We start from the raw sequence: 22,153 nt of genomic DNA on the forward strand, positions 1-22,153 counted from the left end.
CCATCACTCCAGGCTGTGTGGGGTGTGTCAGCACTTCAAACCCCTCAGCCTTGAGCAGCATGGAAATGTCAGGGGTGCACCCAGCTCTCTGTGGGGGCAGGAAGGCCTTCAGCATCCTGCCATGCTGGAGCCAGTGCGAGTTATGTCCCAGGCTGGTGCTGGAGCCATGGCAAAGGGAGATTCCACAGCAAGCACACGGCTCTGTGCTGCAGCCCGAGCTGCTAGCCCGCATGGCTGAGCTCCCTGCTCACAGCTACACCTCTGCCCCTTCCTCTGCCCCTTTCATCATCCCAGACATGCAATACCAACCAAACCTGGCAACAGCCTCTCATTTACCTTCCCAAGGGTTGAAAGGATCTGGCCAATATTTATAGCAGCAAATCAAGCCACTAGTGGACTGGTTGCTTTGAGAAAAATAGCTGAAGCTTTTCTGAGTCCACGATTATTTATTATTCATCAAATTGGGTTCCAGCTTCCCCCTTTGATTTTGTGTGTTGTTTTTTCTAAAATATGGATTTTAGTTTATGATGCGGTTTTACTTAAGGATTAAAATGGAGGACACAGAAAGGCAAAACAGGAGAAAGGAAAACAGGATGATAAAAAAAGGCATTCTGTAAAAATGACAAAATTTTCAGCAAACAGAATTTACCCTTGCAGAAACCAGCAGAGGCCAGGACATCAACAAAAGTGACAGTGCAATTTTTAATTAAGTACTTCATATGAATTGCTCAATGGATCAAGAACCCAGTTTACACCAACACCTCTACCAGAGCCAAAGTGTCACAGCTTACAGAAAGTGTCCCGAATTGCCTGTGGGACCAAGTATCCTGTCAACCAGAAGGATCCCTCTGGGAGGGCTGGAGCAGGCAGGAGAGGCAGGAAAAGACACTTGGCTGATGCAAGACTCCTGCTCAGAGCACCTTGCTCTCCTGTCAGCCACCTGGAGCACACCTGACAAAGCCAGCTGACCACAGGGCCGTGAGAAAAGGTTGGGATCTGCAACTGAATTACCACATCTACTTTCTCCAGGGCTTGCCCAGGAGTGAGTCATGCCAAGAGGAGGCTTTGAGCAGGGTCTGGACCTGGGCAGATAAAAGCAGTGTTATTTGTGTGTGTTTGCTTGAACCAGCCAGAGAGAAAAGTGCACAATGCATCAATCCTACAAAATAAATACGGCACCGTAGAGGCTTACCCAGGAGAGAGGTCCTGGGAAATGCTCTCCTTCATTCATCATCTGCCAGGGAGGAGAAACCACATTGCAAGAACCAGCCATGGCCAGAGGAGAGATGCCAAGGCACAGGACACCCAGTGACCACCAAAAAGCTGTGGTGGTGGCTGGGGCTGACAGTGCCCAGCACTACACAGGGAGTGAAATGACAGGATCAGATCTTTCTGGCATTGTTCCTCCTGGGTCATCCCCTTTTCCCTTCGAGAAAGGCACCCCCACAGCAGGACAAAGCTCCTGTCTCAGAGGTGGGAGAAAAAGGGATGATCCCTTCCCCAGCACCAAAAGCAAGGCAGAACTGACCACAGTTACATCCCACTTGACATGAGGCTGCAGTGTGCTCCCAGCCTCTTCCCCCTGCACCAGGGACCCAGTGCTGTGGGGTCAGGGTAAAAATTACCCACAGATGCACAAGTACACTCTCCTACAGTGCTTCCAAGCCCTGAATAGGGAGGGAAAACAACCAGGGGAGCTTCTTCCTTGAGCAGAGTCTTTTGGGAGAGCCACCATAAGGGCTGTAACACTCTCAGGGAGGCATTTCCCATTTCCCTGGTTACTCCAGCAATGAATGCTCTCTCCCCTGTGTTACAGGAATTCTCCACTGCTGCAGGATCACGTCAGGACAAGCTTTGCAATCCCCAGGGCTTGAGCAAGTGCAAGTCAGACAGGCAGAGCCTGAGTGTGTCTCTTCCACGCCAAGGGGAGGGAGAGACAGCAAGAACCACTTAAATGAGGAAAAACAAGTTCACAAAAGAGGTGCTGCTTCATGGAATCAAATCCACCACAAAAATCCAAACCCAAACCTGATACCAGGATGCTGGTGGGAAGAAGGCTACAGAGCAGGCTTAGGGTGGAAGACCAGGAAGAGGGAGAGAGCAGCACCTGCAGTAAGGGACCATGATTGGAAAGAGAAGAACCAGGCTCAGGAAGACAACGGGAAAGGCAAAAGACACCTCCACAGCAAGAAACAGATGGTCCAAACTGACAGGCAGGTCCTTGCACGTCACGTCAGGCACCCTGGGTAAACATTCACTGCTGACATTTCACACCTACACAAGGCGGCATCATCACATCTCAACACCCAGAAGGGGAGACAACATCCTCGCTGCGCTTGTCCCCAGTGCCAGATCCTCCAGCCCAGTTCCCTGGAATTAGACTTCAGGTCTATTCCCTGGACAGTCTAAGTGGAAGGGCTGTGTGTGAGGAAAGGGAGTCCAGTTCAATTGTTTTGTTGCTCTGAAGAGCTGCTATGCCTGAGACATTTCTGCTCTGGAGATCTCCAATTTATTTGGTCACTTTTCCTTTGCTGTTCAGTCCAGGGCAAAAATTTACAGGGATTTTCCAGGGGCACAAAAGTTCCTGAATTCTCCTTGATTTCCTCTTCAACCCGAGGGTCACAGCAGCCTTCCAAGGCTTGTGGTGAAGGGACACATCACCTGGAAGGGGACACCACAAATATCAGAGTCATTTTGTCATTCAAGGCCAGAGGGGAAGCATGCAGGTGTCACTAGCCAAGCAGGTAACATCACAGCAACAGCTTGCCTGAGTGTGTGATTTAGAGAGCCTTTTCCTTCCTGACATCTTAGAAATTAGCTCTGATGCCCTAATGCCTCGATCATTCAAGAGTTTATCTTCCCCCATCTTCATGAGCTTCAACACAGGACAAACTGAGCAGCTTCTTACTTGACTGAAAAAATGCTGAGTGAAACGAGTAGGATTTAGGAACTGGGCAAAATGGATTCAGATCTTGCAGGAAGCAAGAGGAAGTTTCACCTGGATGTGATTCCAAGGGAGAGCTTTGAGCACAGGGGAGCAGCAAAAATCCCAGCACTGCCCTGACCAAAGTCAGGCTAAATCTGTGATGGGCTCAGGGTAAAGGAAGTGACTTTTTTTGTGAAATTGCTGTTCACCCGAACCTTTCACCCAGCTTCACTCACAGCAAGCCAGTAGAGGCTGGCTGGCAGCAAGTGCCATCCTGCTGATGTTGTAGAATGACTCCCACTGAAGAGCTAAATTGACTCCCAAAATTTCCACCCTTGGTAAAGAAATTTTCCCCAATGCTACTGAATGAGCCGTCCATTATATTTCAGCAAGAGCAGGGAAATCATAACCACTTGTCCTTTGGAAGGCTAAGAACAACTAAGCAATAAGAAACAAGCCATTTCAAACAGAACAATAAATATTCTCTTTACCATTAAAAAATGGTCATTTTTTTCCCCTCAAAGACCCCAGAGGTCTCTAATCATGAATGAAAACCAGAAAATTGCTGCTTGATTTGTCCTCCACAACATGGCTGAGAAATGAAAACATCTATGGCATCTATGTAACAGAAAAAAAAAATCAGAATTACCTCTATAAGAGCAATGGGGCTACAAATTCCTGATAATGGATGTGGCCATTACACTTTATACCTGCATTGCAAAATGAGTTTGTGCTAAGGGCAATTAATACCTCCCACCCCAAAACATTTCTATCAGATCTGGAATCTGCTGGAAAGGCACTTTTTATGGGAAAAGATTCAGTTATTTTTCCATCCACACATGTCAAAATTGGAGTGGGAAATTAGGAAAGACAACTAACCAGAGAATGTAATAGTGTAACTATTTCCATCAAGGTACTTGTCCATCCTTGCCCAGTGACTGTGTAACCTAGCACAGCTCACAACCCACCTGGGTCCTAGGCAGAGAGAAAGTTTTTTGTGTAGCACGTACTTCAAACACTTCCTTAACACCTGCAAAAGTCATGACACATTTCCAAGAGCTGTCAGCTCTACCTCAGCTCTCAAGCACCTCAAGAAAGGCAGTCAGCATTTCTTCTAGACCCACCTCAGTTCCTGATGGAAGGTACATAACCATGGCACACTCAGCACTGCCTCCAGTGACATCCGCTCCTTCAGCTTGGAAGCCAAACAGGAGTTTTATTGACCTGGATCATAAGATTTAATAACTTAGATCTCTGAAATGGCCCACACAAATGAGCTTGTGCAGAAACAGTGGATGGGCTTTGAGAAGAGCAGGCATCTGCCCTGGACTGAGGACATTTTTGCTGCAGTAAAACCCAGCTCCTTCAATAAGAGCTCACACTAGGTTAAGTGTTTCCTAACAGCACAGATGTTCTGTTCCAGAAAACTGGGGTGAAGCTGGAGGGCCACACTCCCTAACCTTCAGTCACCATATTCTGAGTGCTATTTTCAGCTCCACAACATGAAACCTCACTCTCTAGGGCTGTACAGAGAACCCAGGCATGGGGTACAGAGGAAGAAAATAGTTGAAGTCAGCCAGTCCAGAGGCTTTCCACAAGCATCATGCACCAAAGACAAGTTATTGAAAGCTTCCCTTCACAGCCAGGCATCTGCTGCTCAGCCAGACACACCACAGCAACCACCTGGTAAACTCACTTCTACTCAAACCTGTAAGCTTTTGTTGCAGAAGGCACAACTGAGGGCATTTAGATAAGAGATGGCATTTAAGATAAGAGAAGCTATGATAATCCCCTGATTATGCCTCCCATGCAGCCTAATCTGTCCCCACAATCTGCACACAGAGACCACCAAAGCACTGTTCCCACAGCGCTGGATGACCCACAGACCCCCAGGCACGATCCAAGGAGAGCCGGGTGATGAAGGGCACATGAAGTGCACACAGCTTGGCCAACCTCATCTGCCTTTGATCTGCAGCTTATTGTCTTGGCATGGTTTAGGGAGCTAATCCTCCCCTGTGGCTGGAGGAGGACAGGACCTCCCCAGCTTCCTCCAGCTGCACAGCCCCACACAACACGGGGTGGGGGGAGCTGAGCTGCCTAGGGGCAGGTCAAGCTCAGAAGCTCAGGGGAAATGTTGAGCACGTCCAAATTGTGTAGATTTTGTCTGAAATCCTTCTACTCCACAGCAGCCAGCCTAAGCAGCAGGAGCTTCACCTCCTGGCTCCTTCCCCTGCCTATTGCAGCAGCCTCTCCTCATGCCCTGAGCCACCCTGGGCAATGGTGAAAGTGCGGGTGTCACCCCAAACACATTAGAGGAAGATGTAACAGTGCCTGAGCAACCCACTTTGTGCAATGCAGGTGTAACACCACCAGCAGGACAGATCCTATCCAGCACAGCCTTACCTCATCAGCACAGGTTCCGTGGGCCAGCTTTGAGAGGTGTCTTCACACTGCACATTATCAGCAACACACCACGTATGGCACTTGCTGGACAACAGGAAATGCTTTCTCTTGCACTGTACAAGCCAAGTCATCAAGCCACCCAGCACTGATGGCAGAGGACCTTGCTGCCTGCCCCCATCCCAGCATCCTGCTTGGAATGGCAGATTCCCATCAGTCTTGGCTGATCAGAGCAATGGGAGAGTGGTGAGAGGCTGGGAAGGAAAACTTAAATTTGGGATTTGCACTTGAAGCCCACCACCAGGGAAACCAGTCTCAAAGGGGTGGTGATAGTCTGTTCCACACCTGATGCTTGGAGAGATGTGGTTGTCAGGAACTGCAAATCCTAGTAGCAAATTCTGAGCATATTCAGGATGAGCCAAGAAAAAGGACTTGAAGCAGGGACACACTCCTGGTCACTCAGCACAACACAATAGGGAGAACACAATAGGCCTTTTATCAAGAGATGCAGTCTGCAGGGAAGAAAAAAGGAGAGAAGGATCCCTCCCTTCTCAGAGGCCTCCAGTGAACCTAACAGGCATGAAACCCTCAGGAAGGAAGAAGGAGGAAGAAGTAAGACACAAAATCCAAGTGTAGAAACCATCCTGTGGAGAGTCAACAAGGGAGGAGGTTTTGTTCTGGGAGACAAGAAAGCCTCTTGAGAAAGTACTCGAGAGATGAGGCTTAAGATGCACAGGAAATGAAACAGCACCCAGAGCTCTGCACCTGGGCTGTGACCCAACCAAACACATTTCAACACAACCATGAGCTATTTCCTCAGCCAAGCACAGACACTGGTGAGGGATGCAGGCAACTGTGAGGACATGTCTTTAGGATGCTGTTCTGCAATCTCCAAAGAGACTGGTTCACCCTCAGCAGCCTCTGTTTTGACTGACATTTCCATCTCCTGGACTGTAACAACAGAGGGGAGAACATCACTACAGTGGGGTTTCTTGTAGCTTTCCACACCAGCAGGTCTTTCATCAGTAACTCTGGTACCACTCAGCTTTGACTTCCACACCACCTCTTTCACAGAAATATTATCCCTGTCTATGGAGAAAAAGGCCTAGGTCTCCAGGGTCAGGTCACCAGCTCCAGCTCAGGACAGGGCCAGAGCCAAACCAAACTTTCACTGCAACACCGCATCCCTACCCAGCACCCCAAACTCTGGGGTGCCTTCCAGCAGGCAAAGCCACAAGTGTCCCCTGGGATGGCCAAAAGAAACAGAAACACAGGTTCTGATCTTGACTCAGCCACTGCAGCTGCAAAGCTGAGCTCCACACAGGCTGCAAAAGCCAGCTGAGGCAGTGGCAGAAGAGCTGGATGCTCCAGCCACGCCACACTCCCGCTGCCAGCAGCCAGCCTCAACCAAACCTGCCTGGCCATGTCCCACTGGAGGTCACAGCACAACCACCTGCAGGCCAGGGCCACTTCTAAACCAGGTCACTCCATCTTCCAGTGAGCCAGGATCTCTGCCCATGAGGGTGGTTGGAGCATGGCCTCTCCCATCTCACAGGTGTCCAGCAAAGACCCCGAGGATGACTGTGCAATGGTGGGATTACGAGACATGCCCCTCTGTGTGACAGCTTCCATCAGACAGGAGAGCAGAGAAACCTTCCAGCAGGGATGTGGTGGGTCTCCAGGAGGGATTATCAACTGGAGAAAAGGGCAGTTTCCAGCACTGTCCCAGACTCTTGGATGTAGTTTCACTCACACACATACCAGCAGACACGAGTGGTTCAAGTTTTTCCCTCCAGCCCTGTGTTGTCTCACAGGACTGGGCCTGAAATCCTTTTGAAAGGGGTTTTGCAAAACCCAGCATCTGGGATGTCAGCTGTGGGGTCTGCAGAAGCCCATGACTTCCAGGGTGTGATGAGAAACATGGTGCTGAGAACAGAGTTCTCAGTCAGGCCAGGCTTCTTGAAAGGCTACACGAAGGTAGAGGCAAGCAAAAATCAGAGTGGGCCATAGCCCCTGCTGAGCTTTTCAGAGGGCTGCAGCCATGTTTTTCCCCTTAAATGTTCACATCTATTACTTTCCTTAGGGTTCCTGACATGTTTTCCTGGCTTTACCTGGTTGTCATGCTGGAGGGTGATGAGAGGTTTCCAAGGGCATGTCACCAGTCTGGCCAGAGTCTATATCACCTGATGGACTTCATCCCTGCACGAGAACAAAGACCACAAAATTAAACACAACCTCAAAAAGCCTCCTGGAAAAATCATCTTCCACACTTTGCACCACTAGCCCATCTTTTTCAGATATGACAGGACCCATTTGACCACCAACTGCAGGGACAACATGCAACATATCCTGCAAGGCCACCAGGCAGCTTTATATCCAGCCAGGATGAGAATTCAAGCAAAGAAAAGGCTTAGGAAAAAGGAAAAAAGTGTTTTGACTGAGAGGAAAGGAGCATTAGAGCCTCTTCAGCACAACAGTCCTGTAAATGATGGCAGAGATGTTGAGTCAAGAACAGTTTCACTGCTGTGCCTCTGCACTCACAGTGGTTTGCATTTGGACACCTCATCAGAGCTGATAACCTTGGAAGGGGCCTCCTGAGCCATCTGGCCTCAATCCCAGCTCTGAGCAACCTTCACTTAGGTGATCTCCCCTCCAGTGAGGCAAAGCTCCCAGGCAGCCAGCTGGGACTGCACTACTCAGTCTGTGCAGCTGGGAAGGCAAAGGGTTAAATCCCTTCCCAACCCCCTTTTGTTTAGCCACAAGGGCTCATTTTAACTAACCTCAGGGATTTCAGTGAAGTTAGTAGTTAAAGCATGCAGAGAGATGTGGATGGATTATAGCAGTACTCCTAAGTTTGACTTCAGAAGAACTGATGCAAATGTTCTTAAGAACAATTTCCATGTAGCTTAAGAGTAAACAACAACAAGAAAGGAAAAAACCTTAATTAAATAGTTAAATCGCATAAAATTTCTCACTGGATAAAAACAAAGATTGCTCAGCAAGAAAAAGGCGAAGGGGTCCTAAGGAGAGGAGTGGCTAACATAGGGTAGCTCTGACATTCCAAAAGCCACAGCTCATCAAAAGCCCTGGGGTGATTCATGCCTTGGGGAAAGCAGAAATACCTGGGGAGGTGGTGGAGCTGGATTCAGCATCTCCTTGGTGGGCAGGAAAGGAAAGTCTCACCTGTCTGTGCAGGCAGGAAGGTTTCAGGAGGATGGAGGAGGATGGAGGCAGGTTACAGGTAGCCACAGGAAAGGTAAATGTGCCATACATCAGGAATAAAGCTGGTTCATTGCCAAATCCTGCACTCTGGCTGCAGAGGCTGGGGGAAGATGCTCACAGTGAACAGCATTTGGTCCAGGGTGGTGGGAAGCTGATGAAGGGTAAGAAGGGGTCCCGGGACATGAAATAAATTCTGGGATATAAATCACAGTCATGCTTTGAAAGATGTTTCTGCCAAGGCCACAGCATGTACTTGCTCCTGGGCTTGGTGGCTGCACTGCCTTGCCACTCACTGCAGGCAGACAGACAGACAGCCAGACACACTGGCTCCAACCATGGGAGTCAGAGTCCCTTTGTCACTCACTCAGCCCTGCGCTTTCTGAACACCTTAGATACCACAGTGTCCATTTCATAGCAGTCTCGAAGACAGGGAAAACCTTTTCCAGTATCATTTGGCATTTCAGCACCTCTCCACCTCCAGCAACTTCTCCCAGAGCCTGGACTCCCAGGACAGGGCCAGAGCAGCTTGTTCAGGATGAGTGGCAGCTGATCCCACAGCTCTTTGATCCAGGCTGTGAACTGCTGGGGTGGATTAAGGAAAGAGGACTTCAGCTGACCTTCATTAGCTTTCTGCTGCTCTTTCCCCAGCTTGTAAAGTAGCAGGTATTTGCATCCAAAAGGAAGGCGAACTAACCCACTGGGGTTAGGGCAGAGGCACTTTGCAGAAGAAGGCAAAGGGGGGTTTAATTTAAGTGAGGGGAGAAAAAGACTTCCTGGTGTACTGGGGCCAAGCTGGAAAATCCAGACAACACAGAGGCAACCTTGCTTTCCCCTCCCTTCTGGTGCCACAGTGGAGCCCGGTACAGGGCTGGCCAAATGACCACGTGAGATTTCAAAGCTGCCTCCCAACTTTAATAGGTGGGAGAGCAGGAAGGAAAACAGTCCCTCAATCAGCACACCGATTTTCATTGCCATTAAATGTAATCATCCCTTCTCTCTTTCATCTTCACTTCTGTGAGAGCTGGCAATGAAGGCAGCACACAGTGAGGAGAGGCAGAGTGGGGGAATTGCAGCAAAGAATGTAACCTCCAAAATGCTCTGCCAGCCCATGGGGAGGGAGCACAGGAAACAGGGAAACCAACAGGCCCACTGCTATCAAAGGTGGGAAAAGGGACCAGACACAGAAACTTGCTCAGCTTTGTTTCTTGCCCTCACCACAGCTGCAATGTTTCCCGAGCACTCTGAGCCTGCCCAACACCACCAACAGCCCCTCTCGAAGATATCCTAAGAGTTTTCAGCATCCTCTGCAGCACAGAGCATGGACCACACCTCCCATCTCCCACCTGGGCGGCCAAATTTAGAACACCAATCTCATGGCCCACTCTGATTTCTGGCCCTGCTTCACTGTGTGACCTGCAGGTACTCAGGCAAGAATTTCTGCTTCTGCCCCCATCACCCGGGCTGCTGTTATGGCATTTTCATGGACAATTCACCCCTTCGTGTTCAGGTGAGCTCCTCTTCTCTCCAGCAAAGTCTGATGGGAAAGGCTGTGCCAGCGGGCAGGTTTTCACTTTTTCCTCAGCACACCTTGCTCCAGACACTTTGTGGTGAGCGTTCCTTTTTAAGATCTATTGATTTCATAAATAATAGAGTAAAAGAAAGAAAGACATCACACAAATACACTGGTCAAATAATCTCTCCCTTAGGAAACAAACAGGAGCTACAAAGGAAAAAATAGCCCAGCAGGCAAGCATTGATCTTTAAGCAGGAGAGCAAGTGGCATTAGAGTTATTTGTCAATTAACTTAACAGCACGTAGATAGGGCCAGATTCAAACAGGTCACCTTGGGGGTCTTGCTCCACAAAAAGGAGTCTTGAAGCCTGCCTTTCTCACTCCAGGAGCACTCAGCAGTTTCTGCAACACCACAGCTACCTCTGTCTAGGTTCTACTGACTGATGTCCACAGAGGACAAGTAACAAAAGCCAAAATCTTCATCCCTAACTCCTGGAAAAAGCTCCCAGCCTAGGGAACCCAACATGGAATGAGAAACTTTTCCAGCCAGAGGCCTGCATCAGAAGACTGACACAGAAATCAACACCTACTGCTCCCAGGATGAAAAGAACAGTGTCTTCTGAAGTAACTACAGCCTAGAGGAACAAAAGGAAAAGGAAATTCCCAGGCTTTCGCAGGATGAAAATCATCTCAGCCCTGGTTAGCACAAGACACCTGCTTCACCACAGGGACCAGGTGTAACAGGAGACAGGCAGAGCCTTTGTGGCTGTTACAGCATCTGCAGTGGCAGAGTGGATTCACACAAGGAACAGCAATGCCCCCTTGTCCCCTGCCCATACCATGCTGCCAGGAGGATCTCGTGGTGCCCAGCACACTCCAAGGAGCTCATTTCAGCTGAAACAGGCAGAAGTCCTTCCTCCAGTTGGAAGCTCAGCTCTGGCTGTGAAAACGTGAGGGAATCATTGCCAAGAGCAGCCACCCCAGAGGGAAGAGAGGCCATGCAGGAGCTCCATCCAGGCAGCTGCTTAGCTTAACCCTTTCAGTCACCAGCTGCAAGAACAGCTACCACCAGTGGCACATGCTCCACAAAGCCACAAGCTCTTGCAGTAAGCAGGATCAGCCTCAGCAGCATTCCCCGCTGGAAATTTGCAGAAAAATCCTTGTGCCACACAGAGCACCACTGTATCCTCAGCTTGCCTGGTCTCTGGAAGGCAGCAGTGAGTTATTAGCTGCATGGAAGGTGCCTGCAGGGAGCAGAGAGAGCGAGGGAGAACAGGGTAACAGGTTTTTGGCACTGATTCAAGCCTAGCATTTTTGTGACAACAGAATGGTGTGTTTCCAGCTGTATTGCATTATCAGGGAGGAAGGGCTGGAGTGACTATAAAGAAATCTAAAGGTGGTCATTAGGGAAAGACTCCCTTGCAGATGGCAAATTCCTGGCCTTGAGCAGTGGTCACCTGGCCTGTCTCAGCTGCAGCTATGCAGAAAATGACCCTCTGCCAGAATGTGTCCAGGTGTTCACGATGCTCATCCCCCACCAGAAACCACCCCACAGCTCTCTCTCCCAGCTTGCTGGCTTTACATGTACCCTCAGCTTTGCTCAGAATTGATACTAGGTAACTTCAAACTCCACCAGAGGTGACAGCCACCACTTGTGCAGTGCAGCACAAAGGCTCTCAGCACACCTTTACCAGCAGCACTGGCTGCTGTGCTACAGGGAGACAGGGAGAAAGTAAGGGATGCCAGAGACCTGTGCCCTGGAAGCCCATCAATCTCTTCACTGACACCCCACATTCAAATCTCTGACAAGCTCTTCTTTCATGGAATCTGCACCTCGACAGAGAAAGTAATTTATAGACATTTCCCCTGACAAGAACAGGGGGACTGAAGAATGATGTCTGCTTGCAGTGACAGCTCTGTTACAGAGCTACAAATCCCAGCTTTCCCGGAGAAACACGTAAAACTTTGTACAGCACACTAAACCCAGGTCAAATACACAGAGGAGTATCAATATGAGAATCATCTTTCCCAGCTTATTTCCTTTCCAAAACTACAGATGATGAGGTCCTGCCACTTGAGAAGCACTTGCAGACCAACCGTTTCTAAAAGCAAGAGAAGGAACACAGCCCTGCTCTCACGTCAGAGTGACAAACCTTTGTAAAACGATTAGCTTCCCTCCCCTCCTACTCACTTGTGTTTCAAAAACACTTCGTTCAAAGGCAGCTCTTTAAAGAGGTTATATAATAAGTGATTTGTACCACGAGGCTGGCTAGTTTTAGCCCAGCTACTTAGATCATAGTTGGATTTTATTTCCTGGCTAGCTGGCAGACTCATGCCCAGTGACGAGCCTGTGGGCAGAGGATGCTCCGGGCCACTGCATTTCCTGGCCAGGAGAGTCAGTACCACAGTGCTCTGCTGTTTCTGCCTATTCAGTAATGAGCTCTGCTGTTGCATCTGTCCAATTCCAGCTCCCAGACAGGAAGGAAAGTGGGCAGTGCTTGAAGATTCTTACTTTTTCACAGATCACAGTTACGTTTAACATGCTCCATACTCACAGCAGCCAAAAAGCCATTTGCAGCAGCACCAGGCTCCCCAGGGGCCAATCTGGGAACAAAGAACCCTTGCTGAAAGTTTAGTGAGGTCATACGTCTGGCAAATGTAATGGCAACAAATTAAACTACTTTTTTAAGAACTTGGCTTCCACCATGCCTTGGAGAACCAAAACAAAATCCTTAACTCTTCACAGCCTCCCCTGCACAGAGCTCACCACAGGAGGTTTTCAAGGCAGGATTTGTCCTCAAGCAGTGCAGAGGCCATGTCAGTCCAAGGACAAACCACAGGCTGCTCCTCACTTGGCTGCTCCACTGCTCCCTGAGTTAACAGCTTCACAAATGGGACACTGCAGATGTGCCCACATTAAAAAAAGATCATGAGTGTAAAAATAAAAGTGGGTTTAACTCATTCCTGAGGCTACTCTCTCCTCAGCACACAAAAACTCTGGTGCTTAGTGGATAAAGCATTGGAGCCTCAAGACAAGACCAGGAACAAGATTTGGGCTCCTCAAGTTTTGGGGTTTTTTGAGGTTGTTGCTCAGTCTTTAAGCATAAGGATTAAAGTGTCAGTCTTGTAGTTTCCAAGCCTTGCCTGCCTCTCAAGCAATAGCCAGCCTTCAGAAGTACTGGTCCATTTTAAGTCTTATTCCAAGTAAGAAGGTTGTAAGGAGGAAAATGAAGTTGCTGAGATTTAGGACAAAGGTAGATAATACTGTCAGATATTTTCAGATTACCTTTCTTGCTACCTAAATCATACAGAGGTTGTAAAATTTCCTCTCCTCCTGACTCCCCATTCCCATCCACCCTGGGCTACCTCTACAACAATAACATGGAGCAAGAAATTAAGGAAAGTAATTTTCCCACTCTGCTGCTTTTGATTGGGATAGAGTTATTTTTTACCCAGTAGCTCCTATGGGGCTGTGTCAGATTTGTGCTGGTAATCGAGTTGAAAATTAAGGGACGTTTTAATTACTGCTGAGCAGTATTCATACAGAGCAAAGGCCTTTTCTGTTTCCCATCCCAAGGGAGGAAGGTGAGGGACAAGGAGTTGGGAGGGAACAACCAGGACAGCTGAGCTCAACTGTCCAAGGGATGTTCCAGACCATGTGGCATCAAGCTCAACATATAAAGTTGGGGAAGAGGGGGAAAGGGAGGGCATGCAGGGTGAATTCCTCCTTGGCATTTGTCCTCCCAAGTCACCATTATATGTGATGGAGCCCTGTCATCCTGGGGATGGCTGAACACCTACCTGCCCGTGAGAAGTGGCGAATGAATTCCATATTTTGCTTTACCTGATCAACTGTCTTTATCTCAAACCACAAGTTTTCTTGCCTTTGGTCTTCTGATTCTCTTCCCCATCCCACTTGGGGTGAATGAGGGGCTGTGTGGGGATTAGCTGCCAACTGGAGTTAAAACACAACACCCTACATCCCACTTGTCCTCAGCACTTGAGCACTTAACCTGTTTTAGAAGCACAATTACATCTTTCAAATGCATTCAGTCAGAGCATCTGAAAAGGAAAAGCATCTGTATCAAAAGTGCCCAAATGTGGGCACCTCTGGACACATATGAAATTTGTCAATTTTACTGCCATCCTCTCTAAAATACTATATACGAGTTGCTTCTGTGTCTCTAAGACATTAGAAACTAAACATTAAAAGGATGCAAAGGCTATTTTTGAAGTAAATCACAGAATACTCTTGAGTTGGAACGAACCCACAAGGATTATTGAATCCAGCTCTTAAGTGAATGGCCCATACAGGGATCAAATCCACAAATTTGGCATTAGCACCACACTCTGACCAACTGAGCTGAAAAACTGATGTTGGAATGTTTAAATTTTCCACACCCCATCCCAAAGGCCAGTCCACAACACCAAGGATCAAATGGAAAGTTTAGGCTCTTGCAACTGATTTTTGTCAGTTTTGGTGGCAGCAGACCAGGGCAGGAATAGCTCTTTTTCTAGCAGCAAATTGGCCACAGCATCTTTGAGTCCCCTCCTCCCCACCCATCCGCATCACCACAGAAGCTCATTTCAATGAAAATGATGTCAGCCTCTCAGCAAAAAGCCACTGAAAGCTTAGAGCAAGAGCACAGAATATCACCACTGAATTGATTCCATTAAGGGAAGGTAATGATTTATCAGACTCGGAGCCTGGAAACAGAAAACAAAGTCTGTGGCAGAGCAAAGAGAAACTCATCATCAACCAAGCATGGAAATGAGAAAGCTCTCAGCCTCCCACAAATAAAGGAGTGAAATGTTGTGATCATGCCAGGAAGGGGTTCTTAGAGATGTACAAAGGACCAGGAAAGAAGGAGACCAGAAGCTTCCTAGTCCTGGCAGGAAAACACAACCAGCTCTCATGAGGAATGAGGAGCACTAACACCACCAAGGTGCTGTCCCAGCCAAGACAGCCTGCAACACGAACAGGTGCAACACCAAAAACCATCCCAAAGCCAAAACCACACGGCCTGGCCTTAAAACCAGCTAAATCCCATGTGAAGTAAGGATGCCAGCCTACCCTCAGACAAGCATCCAGAGTGCCACAACACATGTGGAGATGGAGGCCCTGGAAGCTGTGCAAGGCTGGCAGGTGCTGGTGGCACCAGGTACCACCAAGGGCAGGGACTGAGGCAGCTTCTCTGCCTACAGAGGTCAGACAGACAGTGGTGAGGAGGTGCTCAAGTTCCTGCAGCTCATTTCTTCAGGAACAGGGCATCCTGGTTTAGGGCAAATTTGTGAGAAAACCTAGAAAGCTTCTGCTCTAGAAAGCAGATTGAAGCAGCCCCTTGCCCAACTGGTTCAGGGAAAGATTTCCTTAGAGAAAGTGGGAAAAACTGTTTATTTAACAAGCAAAGTATTTCCAAGCATAAAGAAAGGAATAATATTAAACAATAAAACCTCTCACTGTCTGTAGAAATGGCAAAATTCAGAAAGTCCTTGCTGTGAGGGGCTGCTCAGCTCGCCCAGTCTCTTATCAGTCCCTCCTGCACTGGAATGCAGTGTCCCAGGCCTAGTGGGTGTGAGCTCCAGGTGTTTTCTGGGCCCTCAGTCCAGAGCAGGTTCGAACAGCTCCAAGAGAAAGAAAAACCACAGTCCTGGGAACTCCTTTGCCTCAGCTAGCCAAAAAGCTAACTAAAAGCAAAGGAGAGTTCTCTCCTGCTATCCACTGCAGACAACAGAGTCCAGGAGCAGAATGCGGAGGAGTGAGTGCAGTTTCTGAAAATAAACTTCTTTCCCCCCTTTGCTCTCTGAACCAGTCTTAAAGGTGCAGAATTTAATATCCAGAATAATCAGAACAGGCGACTGGGGATACAAGCATCATAAAGTCTCCCCAGGGCAGTGGATCAGAGTTTGTTGCAAGAAAGGAGACTGCCAGTATGTGTTAGCAGAAGAGGTGTTGCAGACAGGATCTCCCAGAAGTCCAAATTCTTGTGCAGCTACATACTGAACACCTGCTCAAGCCCCAGAAAAGTCAGGAGGAGCAATGAGGAGAGGAGGGTGCCAGTGATGAGCTACTCAACTGTGAAAACATCTGCGAAATGACCAAAAATTAAAGGCAGTACAGTATGAGAAGAGGGGAGTTTCATGATGGAGAAAATAATCCACTGTTTAGTTCCCTTCCTGTCCCTTTGCCCTGCCTTTAATTTAAGAAGCAAAATCTCCTTGGAAATCACCTTGCATCTGACATGCTGCGGCCTATGTTCCAGCCTCAATAATTTTTCTTACATTGCACATGGGAGCAGGCAAAATGTGTCAGATTTAATCACCTCTGCACAAATATCATCCAGGCCCTCAGCTGCTGTGGTAAATTTGCTGTGTGAGATTCGGCTGAGACAAACCCTTCCTGCACAGGACCTCACCTGCTCAATATGGTCCTCGACCAGAGGTGAAATGCCACTGCCCCAAATATCCTGAGAGCACTTTGCTTCTCACCTCCAGCCAGCACACACCTCAGCAACAAGCCTAATACAGCCTGGGCAAGCATCTGGCAACTCCAAGTTGCTTACACACTTGAACTTAGTAGGACAGAGACAGGAGAGATGTGACCTTCCTGGTTAGTACTCAGTCCACATGCAGGCTGCTGTGCTTCTTGAGAGCACAAGAGATTACAATTGTTACCCACACTTATGAATAAAATATTGCTTTTATTTTAGTTAAGTAACAAAGCTATTTACAGATACAATAACTATACATTCCAATTGAAAAATAGATTGTGCTCAAAATTGTTAAAACAAGTCACACACAGTCTGTTAGGAACACAACCTCAAACCTCCCAATGCCTTCAGCTCCTGTCTGATCTCAGGAAATCAGTTTGTTTTGTTCTGAATGATTTTCTGCTGATTCTCAAGACATTCCTTCAGCTTGTCTTCAGTGAGTGTCAGCCTCTGCTCCAGGATGGAAACTGTCTGCAAAACAAAGTGAAAGCTGCTGTTGAGCTACTGACAAAGACACACTGCAAACTGTCTTCTCAATAAAATGTGCCCAATAAAATGCTAAATTCACATGAATATTTTGAGGTATTTCTAGGCTGGAACTCCAGTGTCAGCATTCCAGCAGGGCAGAGCCTCACATGATTTCAGAGATCAGCAATAGAAATCAGTGGGCACAAAGCCCTCCTGCAGACAACACCAAGCACCCATTTCAGCATTGGTGCCTTCAGACTGGGCTCTGCATTTCCTTTCCTGGAGGGGTTCATGAGGCACCAGACACTGGAGAGCCACCAGATACACTTCTGCCAACAAGACACACAATTTTAAACAATTTGGCTCAGTTATGGCTCTGATTTTGTCTCTTTGCTTCCAACCATTTCCTCCCTTCCCTGAACACCATGGGTCTGCTGTAATTAAAACACTCAAAACTTGCTAGATAAGGACCATGACTGGCGAGAAAACCTTCCCAGCCTAAGACAATGCAGCAGGAGATGGAGGGGAAAAACTCCAAGTGGCAATATCTACCTCAACATAATACCTCCATTTATTTGTGTAATCCAGTTACCCTGCAAAGGATTGTTCTCTTTCTCCTCAAGCTGAAGTCATCATGTACAGGATGCACAGGAAGAACATTTTAACCACGTGGCAATAAAAGCTTCTGCTGAAAACCTTTTATTGATCACTCCACGATAATCAAGGGCCCCAGCTATGCACAACCACTTTCAGCTTCCAGAGACACCAGAATGGCTGATAAAGGGTGGTGATGATTTAATGCTTTAATATCCATAAACTTATCAGCAACGATCAATAGCTTCACATTTTGGGCATTTTTACTGCATAAATAACATCCTCTGCTAAAAACAAAGGATGCTCAGAACCTTGGACTTTAATAAAGTAATTCAAATAAACTTGGACAACCGCTGTTTGTATAGCAGTTATACATAGAAAGCCTTTTAATAGTGCATTTCGTAAGCACATCTCTAAGTGCCTGACAAAAGCAAGCAGGTCTCATTATCCCCATTTTACAGCTGGGGAAATGAAAGCACAAAGAGAGGAAATAGCTTGGCTAAGGCCACTGGAGACTAAGAAAAGTCTGCTGTAAAATGATTTGGGGAATGAGATAAGTCGTGGTGGAGAAGAGAAAACAGACACAGTAAAAACAAGAGCAGGCATAAGGCAAACCCATCTTGCAAGACTGCATCAAGGGAGTCAGGAAAGGTTTGAGGTTGTCCACCTTTTGTGCACCTTTTTTTCCTCCCTAAACATTGCTCAAAGCTTATTTCTAATACATTTCTTATTTCTGATCTGTGACAAGGCAGAAGAGCTCTGCTGCAGCTGTAGAAAGCTTCACCTGAAAGAATAACCCTGCCCAACATTCCATGGGCTAGAGCACCAGCTGCATTTAAGCTTTTTTCCTCCTCTATTTCCATCCCTTTGAGGCACAGGAACTGAAGTGCACAGAGAACCAGAAGAAACGTTGTGTAGCTGGCAGGTAACATCCCAGGTGCCCCAGGGCCAGCAGGAGCCCTCCCATTTATTCCAAGGAGAGAGGAGTTAATCTTTTCCACATCCAGCCATGCCATTGCCTAGTGACTGTCTTAGAGACCAGGAAAAAAAGCTACCAAGGGCAGAACACAGCAGGCTGAACATCCACCAGGGTTTGCAGCAAAGATTTTATCCTTCAAGCAACCAGACAGAGAATGAAGACCAGTAGGGATCCTGGCTCTTCCATCTGAAAAAATGAACTAGTAACTCAACACTCCAATAAAAAGAGGGAGAATGAAAAATTGCATCAAATTTCCTTTAGAAAGATAATCAGCTGAATTAACATCCCTGCCAGAAGCAATGTCCAGATCACTCGTGGTGCCTCTGTTCCATGATTTACTGCCACCATGATCCTGCCAACAGGAGTAAGAGCTGTTACACACAGCACCATGAGACATAAGTAAAGCAGACTTCACAGAGCGTTGAATTTGTGAGAAAGCTGTAAGGAAAATGTTTATTGGAATGGAAATTGCACGTAAGTATAAGCAGAAACTTGCAGTAAGTATCTTTTGGAAACTAAAAGTGGAAAAGTAGCAGTCAGAAATGAAATTCAGGAAGTCCAAAGTAGGAATCAATGACTACAGTCCATTTAGACTTGAATATATGATGAATATAAATAGATAGGGCATCTGACACCCTAGAAAGGTAAAGGAAAGCACAAATACTGCCCAGCTGCTATAAGTGCTATACTGCAACTTGCACAGAAAAGCTCTTTCATTAGCAGCTGAAAGTTTTACAATATTTCCATGCTGCTTTATATAAAGCAAGTCATTCTCAGGAGGCAAATGAAACTGCACCCATTCAACTCCTGCATGCTTTTGCTATGGCATCTCAAAGATAACAAACCAGCAGTTAAGCTAAGGAGGAGAACACTGCTAGCCAGATCCAGTGAGGATTCACTAGCGCCAGGTTTGCACTCTGTGGCAGGATCTTGTCTTCCTGGAGTGTCAGAAACACAGTATATATCTCCATTATGCACCAGGGAGTAAATGCTGGATAATTTATTGAAATCCTGGCTCAAATTGGCAGGAGGATAACAAGAAACAAGAAAAAAAGACCAAGCTATTTATTTTTTAAGGAGTATTTCTGACATTACAGCAGTATACTGAGCATTACTATGAGCACCAGAGCAGAATACAGGAATTTTTCACAGAAAACTTAAATCACTTCTACAAACACTTCCTGCAACATCTGTCTTCATTTATCTTCACAGACTCGGCATTGAAAAAACCGGCTCTTCCTCTTTGGAAACATTAATGAGAAACTATGGAGAAATAAAAAGTTGCCTATTTACTTAAAAATTCTGGGGAATATTCACTTCCATCCTCCCCTAGGACACCTAAACTGAGGCACCCAGTAGTCCAGCTTGCTTACCTGATGACAAGTGTCTTATGATATCCCTCCCTGTTATTTTTACTAACCAAATAACAGTGATTTGGGCTGCTGTTCCAAGATGCTTTCATCGGGATTTTTTTCCTTGGTCACTCTTAAACATGTTTGAATAAGCAGCAGAGACAATTTAAAAGCCACTGGCCTTAGGGTTGAAGCTTCTGCAGCAGCCCTGGAGGGGCTTTTGAGGAAGACAGATAAGGGGAACCAGGTGCTAATTGAATGCCAAAAGAAACCAGTTCCACCAGCATGGAAGGAATCCTGAACAGCAGAGTCCAGAGCAAGGAAGCAGAGGTCACCAGCAAGCCTCTGGAGCAGCAGTGAAGTCCCTGCCAGGAGAGATCCAGCCAGATGGCTGCTATGAGCTAAAGCAGGACTCAGCCTGGAGCTGGGGCCAAGGGCACAGAAGAGTGGGGTAAGATGCTCAGCTCACCCTGCTAAGGGACACTCTCTGCAAGGCCAAAGGTGCAGCACAGAGGCTTCCCAGTATGCAGTCACAGGGGCTCTGAGTTAGCCATGTAATAGCACAGGGGACAGAGAACTGCCTGACTGATCACCAGAAATCAGGGAACCCCTGAAAAACGTATGGGCACAGCAGTTCCTCAGATCAAGTAACCTACGAGGGGTATGATCCTGTACAGTGACTGCACCACAGATGTGTTCTTGGCTCTGTGCAGGAAAAATAGGACACTTGCACTTCTATTCCTGTTTGTTCACAGCAGAAAATCCCTCTCTCCATTGATCTCAAAGAAAGCAGATGTAGATTTCTAGCTTTACTTAAAACGATCTCAAAAGTTTGCTCCACTGTTTTTTCTAAGCATACGCTAAAAGATTTTGCAGAGCACTAACATATCAAACAGCTCAAAGAAAAAACATTACTACTGTCTCTTCAGATTTTTCTTCCGTATCTGACATGTTAATTTACGAAGATAGCATTTTCTTCTCAAAAAAACCCACTTTCTTCTTATTATATAAAAAATCACCCACAATGAGCACACAACAAATGCAGAAGTTTGTAAGTTTCTGTACTCACAGTTTCTCCACTCCACTGTGTGGGTACAAGGAAGAACTTAGGGACTGATGTTTTTAAGAGGTCCATTGAAGACTACAGATGGCCCATGGATTTACAGAATGAGACTTGTCACCTTTGACGTGGAGTTGCAGGTTAAAGGGCTCTGCCCTCTGTAACAAGCATGGCCAGTGCAGGTGTGTTCTCAAGGATGCCCTGCTGTAACTTCTTGTGATTTGCCCTAAAATTTCAAAGCCTATATTATTCCCAAACATAGCCAAGAAGTACAAGTGAGCCACATCACAAAAATGCTGCCTTAGCATCCAAGGGGCAGCCAGGTAAATTAAGCTTGGGAGCCCTTTCTCTGAACTAATGCAATGAGTGAAACAAACTACCATGGGAAGGGTTTGCACTGGAGTAGCCGTACCTACCTTTTAGAGGAGGGAAAAAACCTTCATTCCCGCCACTAACCACAGTTTACAACTCCAGACTGCAGCTGCAAGACTGAAAGGCTCATGGGAGAATTCATGCAGCAAGAATTCAAGCATGAACCTGTCTGGCAAGAACAGCTTCTCCTCCTCCCATACTGGGTTTTGCCCCAACATGCTGCCAGTGCCCCTCCACCTCAGCAGCTGCACTTGGACCCCCAGAGCGGATCCCTGCTCTTATCAAGCATACTTAAAGAGCTGGCCTGCTCTCCTTGCATGCAAATTATAATTAACAGCTTTGAGATGGCACCCAAGCCAGCTACACACGTTGTGCATGCTCTGAAGGAAGAGCTGGCTGTTCAGACTAAGTGGGGAGGTAAGTCTCATCTCGCAGTAGAGCAAGGCATGAAACTTTCACAGCAATTAACACTTTATGTAGCAAACAAATGCCTGCAAGGACCAGCCTTACTCCAGTGATCAAAACTTTAACCTCAGAGTGGGTTTTGGCTTAAAATAAAATGTGGGGTGATTTCTAACAGAAATGACAGCTCCTCGTGTGCTCAGACTAAAACAATAGGTACTACCCCAAACATTTTAAATCAGGTCTGTAGCTCCTCACCATCTCAATGGCTTTGAAGGCAAACTCTAATGTGAATTCTCACAAAGACTATTTGCATAGAATATTTCTCACCAGGCTGAGTTAGTCAGTGAGGACTCAGCACCATCTCATTCCCTT

The 22,153-nt window shown here is 47.1% G+C and overlaps 1 protein-coding gene and 1 long non-coding RNA gene across 4 annotated transcripts in view; both read right to left on the reverse strand.

The window, feature by feature from the left end:
* Window positions 1-445: 445 nt before the first annotated feature.
* Window positions 446-11,378, reverse strand: LOC134558196 (uncharacterized). The gene is made up of 3 exons (XR_010082307.1): window positions 7,438-11,378; window positions 4,051-4,150; window positions 446-2,661 (listed from the first exon to the last, which is right to left on the reverse strand). It is a non-coding gene; the product is annotated as an uncharacterized LOC134558196 (long non-coding RNA).
* Window positions 11,379-16,741: 5,363 nt separating this feature from the next.
* The window catches only part of POC1A (POC1 centriolar protein A), a 53,582-nt gene continuing 48,170 nt past the window's right edge, over window positions 16,742-22,153 (reverse strand). For all 3 annotated transcript variants that reach the window (XM_063411763.1, XM_063411762.1, XM_063411761.1), the window contains exon 11: window positions 16,742-17,022. In XM_063411763.1, the coding sequence (XP_063267833.1) occupies window positions 16,924-17,022 (99 nt within the window). In that variant the 3' untranslated portion in view covers window positions 16,742-16,923. The remainder of the gene's footprint in view (window positions 17,023-22,153) is intronic.

The sequence above is a fragment of the Prinia subflava genome, chromosome 14 (genome assembly GCF_021018805.1).
Source record: "Prinia subflava isolate CZ2003 ecotype Zambia chromosome 14, Cam_Psub_1.2, whole genome shotgun sequence".
Classification (NCBI taxonomy): domain Eukaryota; kingdom Metazoa; phylum Chordata; class Aves; order Passeriformes; family Cisticolidae; genus Prinia; species Prinia subflava.